Below are 9,796 nucleotides of genomic sequence, written 5' to 3'. Positions count from 1 at the left end.
TTCCTGCCTGTCCTGGTCAAACAGTTTTTATCTTCCATCTGAAACCTCTCATGTTGGACACGCTTCACTGCGTTGCTCCATCGCTTGTTTACCTGGACGTGACCCCGGGACGGCAGCGGGGACCGCTCTGCTGACTGGATGTCGAACCCCCCTGACCGCAGGGTGACCGCGAGCATAGGGCTAAGCGTGGGACCGCTCGCACGTCACGCGTGTTTCCCGTGTGGAAAATCAAACGCCGGCGTGATGCGGAAGGCCGGCGGCTCTAAGTCAATAACGGCGCTTGTGCCGGAGCCCAGGAAGCAGCGGCTCTATTAAAGGGTCATTAGGTGAGTCACGGCGTGCGGTCGTTCACGTCGGCCTGCGCAGATGTATTCGGCTGGTTAATGTGTTAATGGGGGGGGGTGGGCTCGACCGCCTCCGCTCGGCACGCGCTGACTCAGCTCTGCCGAGGACGCACCGCGGAGCCGAAAGAACGCGCACGTTGGTCGGCGGCCCCTTAACCTCCATGTCCAGCGCTGTGTTGTCACCGTCTCCTTGACGACGCACTTTCCAGTTGTTCGCATCGTTGTTCCCATTTATTTTCCCACCAAATTCACTTGCAGAGCCGCCTTTGCGCAGGTTCCCTCCGAGCGTGAGCTGAGGGGTTCCTCAGGGCTCCCCACGCGGTCCACTTTGTTTTTGGCAGCCCGAGGGGGTCCGTCGGACAAGGCCGTCCGGTTGCCGTGGAGCGCTTCCTGTGGAATTATTAACGCGGCCTCCTCCCATGATGCAATAAAGCGGGGGTGATGTCATCGCAGCCGGAGTGGGTAACGCGTTCCAGCTGGCGGTGGAAGAGGAAGCCGCGCAGTTTATGGATGAGCTTATTGATTTATTCTGCACCGGGTCCACACCGCCACGGTCGACAGGAACGCGAGGAGCGCGGCGGCGGCACGGCGCCGGACTGCGGTCGTCCACCGGCGTCACGTTTACATCACGCTGTCACGTTTGTACACGGACCTCCTGGCGGAGCAACTGCTGAAGGGACTCGTTTTTGTTTCTTTGTAAACAGACTAAACATTTCAGAAATGAGTGCCGAGAAGAGCGGCTCCTTCCTCGAATTCATAGTATCACCATAAGCAATAAGTGCCATCGAATCTATATACAGTGTCACCGTAACTATAGTTACTATATATACACTCTGCGTGTCTTACGATCCATTTGTTCCATGTTCGTCGGATGTCTGTCTCCCCTGAACCATCGTTACCGTGTTTTCCCTCCATCAGAAGCCCATTCTGCACTGCAGCAGTGTGACCCTGTGTTCAATGGCCTCGGGGAGCTATGACCTCTGACCTTTCAAGGGCTTTTCGGCCTTTGCATGGTGTGAAGCGAGAGTTGTGGCGAGTGGTCACGGGTTCGACTGCCCAGCAAGTGAGGGCTCCAAGATGTTCCTGACAAAGTCCAGAAGGAGGATATCAGTGAAGGATGGGGGATGGAGATGTGTGGGGTCCAGGTGGGGTCCAGGTGGGGTCCAGGTGGGGTCCAGGTGGGGTCCGAGCCCTGTGGCCCCCCAGGAAGGAGCCCGCTCCGTTTACAGAGGTGACACGTGACTGTGAGAAAAGCCGCAGCTGGACATGTTCCTTCACGTCCACAACAGTCACACAGCCTATGGCCCTGGACTCGTACGTTCGACTGCTGGGGGTCAGGGCTGTGGACATGCAGCGATACCGCGGTAATACAAGCCCCGTCTCCAGAAGGATTTCCATGACCTGAACTGCCACCTCTTTTTCTTTTTTTTTTTTAATCCTACCGATGGTGCCACCACTGGGTCTCGTGTCCATCGTGCTCGTGTGTTTGGATACCCTGTGAAGCTCTGGTTCCGAGCTGAACTTTACTCCGATATTTATTAATAATATAATGATCGGTAATAATCACTGTGCTGCTGTGCTCCTCGTGGTCTGGATGTTCACATCATGTTCTTTGATGTTCACACCTGAACTCCATCTGCCTTTTCATTATAGTAGCATAAAAGGTAAGATTAATTTCTACACTAATTATTACAGTTTGACTGTCCATCAATCTATTTCCTGGAGTCTATTCCAGAAGCATGGGGTGTGATGCAGGGTACTCAGTGGATGGGGCAAACACACGCACACGCACACGCACGCACACGCACACACACGCACAGGGTGATTCAGAGTCACCAGTTCACCTGAAACCCATCCGAACTCCATGAAGACTAAGTAGGATTTGAAGCCCTAGGCCCGTAGCCGTGAGGCACCAGTGCTACCTGCTGTGCCACCACACTGTTGGACTATTCGATTCAGACATTCGATATTCACAATCTGTGGTTTTCTACAAACTTAGGAACATGACACATGGTTCCTCTGGTTTTATGACGCAAGTAACACCTTCATAGTGGAAAAAAGATATAAATATGACATAAGAGCAGCGCATCGCCATGGAAACCATCAAAAAAGTGAACACTGGCCTGCAGGTGGCAGGAGTGAGTGTCATAGCGGAGGCCCCGTGCACCACGTCTCCGTGAAGCTCTGTCGCCAGCAGCTCCGATTCATGTAAGAAATCACTTTTAAAAATGTACCTTTACCGTAAGTGACACCGGGAGTCAAACCCTTGGGTTCGAGTCATCAAAAGTGGAAAAGCACAGATGGGGTAAAATGGGAAGGTGTTACCACAGTAGCGAGGCCACTGGAAACTGCTCGCTCTGCAGAGTGAGATCACACTAGAGGAAAGGCCCACGGTTCGAGGGCAGAAAGCGGGGGAGGGGGACACCGGGGATTCCCTGTGTGTCAGTCAGCGATGAGCGGTTTACTCATTCATTCACATCAGCTTCTCGAGATGCTGATGCTCATCCATGACTTCCTGCCAGCGGAGGGTTAAACAGCGCAGGTCCCTCCCCCACACCACACACTGCTTGTTTTCTGACTCATCATTTACACACACACACACACACACACACACACACACACTTTCCAGGGTCTGGGTCCGAGCGCCAGCCCTCCTCTTCCTAAGAATGGAAAGGAAACCGCAGCGTTGTGTGAAGGTGGGAAACGGAGCTGCCACTTCAGCAGAAAGAGTGTGTGTGTGTGTGTATCGCCCTGGAGCTCGGCGCTGAAACCCCCTGCGCCGTTTCACTGCCGAGATCCTGAGGGCTTCCACAGAAAACGAGTTTCCTACCAGGCAGAAATGAGCGGCAAGTGACGCAATAGGAGGAGTCCTGCTATTGTACCTTTAACCGTCTCGCTCGCACCCAAGTTGCAGATGTAGAAACTAGAGCAGGTGGCGCAGCGGACAGAGCACCGCTGTAACCTTTAGAATACATACTGTATATAAAGGACCCGGGTTCCGATTCCGCCTCCTGCTGTAGGACCCTTGGCCAGCGTATTAGCCCTGAATTGATCAGTAAAATCACCCAGGGTAAATCAGTGTCAAGGTAAATGTTGTTGAGTAATTTACATGAGTGATGCAACTCCAGCCAATTCAAATTCTGAATCTTAATGAAAAACGGTCATTTTATGTATAACAGCTATAAACTGACATTTTAATTGTGAACAAGTTTTTATCTGGGCAGCAGGTGGCGCAGCAGTTAGAAGCCATTAAGTTGCATCTGGGGGTCCTGGGTTTGAATCCCACCTCCTGCTGTAGTACCTGTGGTCCAAGTAGTCACCCAGATTGATGCAGTAGAAATGACCCTGCTGTATAAGTGGGTAAATCACCCAAAGTATGAAACTCACGCACTCTGAAACCGCTTGTCCCAAGGGGGGGGTCACGTGCAACCGGAGACTAGCCCAGCAACAGAGGGCATAAGGCTGGAGGGGGAGGAGATGCACCCAGGACAGGATGCCAGTCCATCACCCCAAGCGGGACTCGAACCCCAGACCTACCGGCCTGCAGGACCCGGTCAAACCTGCTGTGCCGCCGCACCCCCCAACGTTAGAGGACCCCGTGGAGAAAAGTGCAAAGTAAATGAGAGAAAATAAAGTCTGAAAGCCTAAAGTGTGTTGTTGAGCTTTTGCCCAGTTGTCATGTTAGTTTTGTCTGTGGGAAACATCAAGGGAAAGTTTGCTAATAAACAGCTGCCATGTGTTTTCAGCCATAATCGCTGCTTGTTTGGAAGTAAAAGGTAAATAATTTGCTCCCCGGCGAGCGACGCAGGAAATGGGAACCAGGAGTGGGGAAGAGTTCACTGAGTCACCGGCCGTCTGAACGTGGGACACGCTGTTAAAAATGGGGGCCGCAGTCGGCGCGCGGCCCGGTTTGGGTCTCGGTTCACGTTCTGGCTGTGGGAACACACACACACACACACACACACACACACGCATGCGGACGCGGGAGTGCGTTCACGACTGAGGTTCTCCTGGACACCGGACAGCGATTGTGCCATTTATGTAGCAGGGTAATTTTTACTGTATCTCTCCGGACTAAACGGGTCGGTGGTGCAGCGGACTGGTGTCGGAACCGAGACCTTCATGTCATGAGCACACAGCGCTGACCACCACGCCCCCTGCTGGGGACACCACCTCCCTGCCCGTAACCTGGGCTGTGAGGATGGAACCATAGATGGTTCTAGAAAAACGCTGCTGGGCTTGTTTACTTTCCTCAGGGGGACGCACTCTGGCCCATAAACAGGTACCGAGTTTATTTAAAAACACAAGCGGACAAAATAAACGTTTTCCGGAAGCCCGCGCGGCTCCTCCGTCTGCCGCAGTTTGCGAGCGAACACCAGAAATAGAAAATCACGCAGGCGCGCGGCCTTCGCGGGACACACTCTTCCGGTTGCTAGGCGACGCCAAAACCCCGCAACCCCCCCCCTCTCTCCTCCGCCGGCCAATCAGCGACGCCGCTCGGCGGATTGATACGGGCGAACGAGAGACAGAGTTCGTTTCGAGTGTCTAAACTCGTCTTTTTCCTGCTATCCGTTTCCTCGGAGCGGCTCCGCGAAAAGGCGTCTCTGCGGCGCGTGCGGCGCGTGGGTCTCGTGCGGAACGTCGATCGGGGGAGGGGGGGCACCGCGGAACGGCTCCTGCCGAAAGTAGTCCGGCGCTCTGGTTGGCCGCGCAGCTCCGGAGTATAAGAGCGGCTGCGCAGGGGGCGGATGCAGCACGGCTGCGCTCGTGCCCGGCAGACAGACGAAGTGGGAGCTGCGCGCGCTCGTTCCTGACGGAGCGACGGGAGCCGCGATTTACACGGAGCGCGAGCGTGTCAGTGGCTGCGGGGGAGAGAGAGCGTGAGGAAGGAGTCGCGCGCAGGTACCGGGTTCGACCGACCGACCGACTCTGTGTGTTTTACTGGTGTTTTACTTTCTGGCGTTTTCTCCGAAATAATCGGTGTGAAACGCGCCGTCATGTGTCGTCTCGTCTCCTGTTCGGTCGCGGCTGCGCTGTGTGTGTGTGTGTGTGTGTGTGTGTGTGTCGTGAACTGCGCCGCTTCACTAGCTACCAGGTGGACTAGTTTGGTCGTGTGTGAGAGAAAAGTTGACGTGTCGTCGCGATGACCCTCGCTCTTTACTCCTCATCATTTACTCCCTTTTTACCCCGTTTACCCCAGTAGCTGCCCGTCCGTTTTTCCTCTGAAAATATTGGTAGAAGTTCGGTGTCAAATTCCCCCCACCTCACCTCCCCCCCCCCCCCCCCCGTGCTCTCAGTGCGGTCCGCTCCCCCACGCGACCTTCTCGAAGCGCGCAGTTGGACATTCATATTGTTGCTCGCGGTGTGAAAGTCATACTGTGTGTGTGTGAGCGAAGCATCGTTATACACAGATTACAACGCAGGTGTCACGTGCGCTCCGCTCTTCCCTTCTCTTGTCCCGTGTTTATTGATCACCGTTTGTGTTTATTGGATCGCGGAGTGTGTGTGGGGGGGCGCTGGGGGGTGTGATGCGCCAATCTGAAGTTTTAATGTGTTTTTTACTATTGCAACAATGAACTTGAGGACTTTCTCCTGACTGCTTGTCCTTTACCCCCCCAGTTTGTGTGAGGGATCCACGATGGCGGACGCCGCCTCCGCCGCCGAGGAGCGCGAGTCCTGCAGCGTCCTCACCTGGGAGCAGGTGAGCCGCCTGGACGAGGTGCTGAGCACGGCCGTCCCCGTCCACGGGCGCGGAAACTTCCCCACGCTGGAGGTGCGCCTGAGGGACATCGTGCGCATGGTGCGCGGCCGCCTCGAGCGCAAGGGCATCGCCGTGAAGGACGTGCGGCTCAACGGCTCGGCCGCCAGCCACGTCCTCGTGCGGGACGCCGGCGGCCTGAGCTACAAGGACCTGGACGTGATCTTCCGCGTGGCGCTGCCCCGCGAGGCCGACTTCCAGGTGGTGCGCGACGTGGTGCTGGGCTCGCTGCTCGACTTCCTGCCCGAGGGCGTCAACAAGGAGAAGATCACGGCGGTGACGCTCAAGGAGGCCTACGTGCAGAAGCTGGTGAAGGTGTGCACGGAGACGGACCGCTGGAGCCTCATCTCGCTGTCCAACAAGGAGGGCCGCAACGTGGAGCTCAAGTTCGTGGACGCCATCCGGCGCCAGTTCGAGTTCAGCGTCGACTCCTTCCAGATCGTGCTCGACTCGGTGCTGTCCTACTACGGCCTGGCCGAGGCGCCCATGTCGCGCCACTTCCACCCGAGCGTGCTGGGCGAGAGCCTCTACGGCGACTTCGGCGCCGCTCTGGGCCACCTGCGCGCCAAGCTCATCGCCACCAAGCGGCCCGAGGAGATCCGCGGCGGCGGCCTGCTCAAGTACTGCCACCTGCTGGCGCGCGGCTTCCGGCCCACGGACCAGGAGGAGTTCCGCGCCCTCGAGCGCTACATGTGCTCGCGCTTCTTCATCGACTTCCCCGACATCGGCGAGCAGCAACGCAAGCTGGAGGCGTACCTGCAGAGCCACTTCGTGGGCGAGGAGAAGAGCAAGTACGAGTACCTGGTGATCCTGCGGCGCGTCGTCAACGAGAGCACCGTGTGCCTCATGGGACACGAGCGGCGCCAGACGCTCAACCTCATCTCGCTGACGGCGCTGCGCGTCCTCGCCGAGCAGAACGCCATCCCCGACGCCTCGAGCGTCACCTGCTACTACCAGCCGGCGCCGTACGTGCGCGACCTCAACTTCAGCAACTACTACGTGGCGTCGTGCAGCCAGTCCATCCCCACGTGGCTGCCCTGCAACTGACCCCGGTGCGTTTCCACCTCTGCCGGTTCGAAGGATGTATTTGAACGGGACAATTTTTCTTTTTTTTTTTTTCTTTTCCCTCTTCTCCCCTCCTTTTTCTAAGGAGCCTTTCCTTGCCTGCAGAGGTGACCTTTGACCCCCTGGACCCATAGTGCCTTTTAGTGTCTCTGGACAGTTATTTTTTTTTTTCTCCCTCCCCCCCCCCACCTCATTCACTGCTCTATAGACATTATGCTTTTCTTTTTTTTTTTTTTTTTCCTTGAGCTGAGCGACGTCCTGGTTTGAAGAGTAATTTATGGGTTCGCCTCCGATTGATTTGTTTCTGATCCGTCTTAAGACGGGGGGACGGGTTTGAGGTCTTTCCTGTGTGGAGAAAAGGGCCCAAAAAACTGATTGAAAACAAGGGGTCAGAAGGTCAGAAGGTACGAGCTGCTGTTTACATGTCACTGAGGGTCGAGATTTGAGACAAATGAGTCTGTCGCCGAGGCTGTTGGGTTTACTGTGTTTTGACTTTTTTGTTAAAGTTGACTCGATCACACCCCCACCCCCCACCGCAAAGAGGAAGTTGAATAATTAAGAAAAAAAGGAAGAAAAAAAAAAACAGCTTCTCTAGACAGATAATGTGAAGTTATGGTCTGTGGTGAGGAAACCTTGTGCTGTGGCACTTTTCATGTAAGGGGTTTTTTTTCCTTTTTCTTAAACACAGGTGGGATGCTGTCGTGTGTGTGTGTGTGTGTGTGTGTGTGTGTGTGTGTGAGAGAGAGAGAGAGAGAATATGGGACGTTTCGGGACGTGGGCTGTTGCAGGCAGTCCCTGAGCCACCATCCTTGCCTTACAAGGGTCTGGGTACACGAGTGTGTGAGTGTAACGGGACTCTGTGCCGTAACACGCTGGTACGTGCTATAATTATCTCACCACCACCCCCCATGCGCTCACACACTTGCACATGGCTCCCTGCAGCCAGCAGCGCAACGTCAGCTAGTTCCCACTGGAGCAATGTGACTGATCTGGTGGTAGGTGTGGCCTCTGGTGGGTGGGGTCACATCCCTTATTTTAGCATAGATGGGGGGGCTTGACTTTGGCATTCTTGCCACTTTCTGAGTGACAGCCCCTGCCCTGCCAGGTCCTTTCAGTGTCACATTTGTTCTGAAATAACCCCTAAAGCACCACAAAGGGGGGGTGGGGGGTGGAGTTTGAACCAGCACCTGGTTCCTGAAGTGCCTTACTATGGGGGAGTATTTTACACCCCCCCCCCCCTTCCATTTGCAGTATATAGTGCTCTCTGAGGGACTACAGTGGTGCTCTGGTTCCTCAATCTATGGGAAGGGCTTTCTTTGGCACCCTGTGCTCTGGTCACTCTGCTAGTTAACGCTCTGCAGTGTTGGCCTGCATACAAAGGGCTGTACGTGACCTGGGGCACCATGGCCTGCCTTGCTCCTGCTTGATCCAGTCACTTTGAGGGGTGGCTCCTGTGTGTAAATGAACGTAAATGGATCGCACCTCAGGGAGGCGTTCTCCAGACACACACCGTGACAGGTTTTTCCTCAGGCTGCGGCGCGATTCCGGGTCACTGGCCTCGCTGTCGGCCCAAAGTGGTTTGTGGGTCGCGGCTGAGGTCCTCGTTGTCAGTTCAGGTTGGGTTCACCTCGGGTTTCCTCGTCCAGCCACTGTCCAACACTCGGGGTGGTGGGGCTGTAGGTCTGTGTGTGCGTGCGTGCGTGCGGGGTCACCTTCCATTCTGTGTGTGTGCGTGTGTGTGCGCTCTAAAGTTGTATGTGGATGGAGTGTCTAAGGGTTGAGGTTCTTTATTCCCAGACATGGTTCTGCAAAGCAGCCTCTGGTTACTCTGTGACTTATGTGCCTTTATTTGGGTTTTTCTTTTTTAATTTTATTTTAAAGCACTTTTGCCTGTGTGTGTGGTCTCCTGGAGGAGGAGTCCACAGCAGGAGGATGTCCAAGGAACAATGAATAATAAAGGACTTGAGCCCCAGTTAAGCGTCTCTGGTCTTTGGTGTGGAGTCTCACAGGCACTTTCTTTCCCAGCATTCACTTGGAGCTCTGACTACTTCAGCAGGTACCTGCTGGGACACTCTTCTACCTGCTGAGCAGCAGGAGTTGAGCAGCAAGGGGCTGGATGCGGTCCATGGCCTTCTCGCGCCGTCTGTGGTGTGGGTGACGTGTTCATGCTTCAGTCTCGCTCCACCTCATCTTCTTGTGAGCTCCCAGGAGACAAACCCAGCGTGGGCTCCTGCTGCTCTAACCCATCCTTCTCATGGTGTGACACATGTGCTGGGAGATGATGTTCTACACAGTTATTTTTGTGCATGTGGTGTTTGCACACTTTCTCCATTCTTCAGTATCCCCCCCAAGCTTGTTACTCCCCATTTATTTTTCTTAAAGATATTCTTTGAGCCCTTGCCACTGGGGGTGAGAAGCGCTTGTTTCTGGGACTCTGACTGTTCTATGGGCAAACTGATCATGCCCTTGCGAATAGTATCTGTCTCCTGTTTCTGTGGTTTGTATGCGGTGGGGTGGGGAAGAGAGCTGTCTCTGTACACAGCTAGGTGTACCGGATAAAGTGGCCGTCTTTCCCCTAAAAACGTTTGCGGTTGTAGTGCTCCTTGGGCCAGTGGAGCTCCACACGGGA

At 55.0% G+C, this 9,796-nt stretch overlaps 1 protein-coding gene across 1 annotated transcript; it reads left to right on the top strand.

Annotated features, from left to right (window-relative positions):
- Positions 1–5,111: 5,111 nt before the first annotated feature.
- tent5c (terminal nucleotidyltransferase 5C) lies at positions 5,112–7,538 on the top strand. Its single transcript, XM_029257861.1, has 2 exons — positions 5,112–5,246; positions 5,964–7,538. Exon 2 carries the CDS (start codon positions 5,983–5,985, stop codon positions 7,147–7,149), a length of 1,167 nt encoding a protein of 388 aa, XP_029113694.1. The 5' UTR covers positions 5,112–5,246; positions 5,964–5,982; the 3' UTR covers positions 7,150–7,538.
- Positions 7,539–9,796: the final 2,258 nt, after the last annotated feature.

Source organism: Scleropages formosus, chromosome 14 (assembly GCF_900964775.1).
Source record: "Scleropages formosus chromosome 14, fSclFor1.1, whole genome shotgun sequence".
Classification (NCBI taxonomy): Eukaryota; Metazoa; Chordata; class Actinopteri; order Osteoglossiformes; family Osteoglossidae; genus Scleropages; species Scleropages formosus.
Note: the sequence above shows the minus strand (reverse complement) of the source record. Positions and strands in the feature narration are given on the sequence as shown.

Coding starts and splice junctions, on each gene's coding strand:
- tent5c (XM_029257861.1), top strand. CDS start 5,983: ATGGCGGACGCCGCCTCCGCCGCCGAGGAGCGCGAGTCCTGCAGCGTC.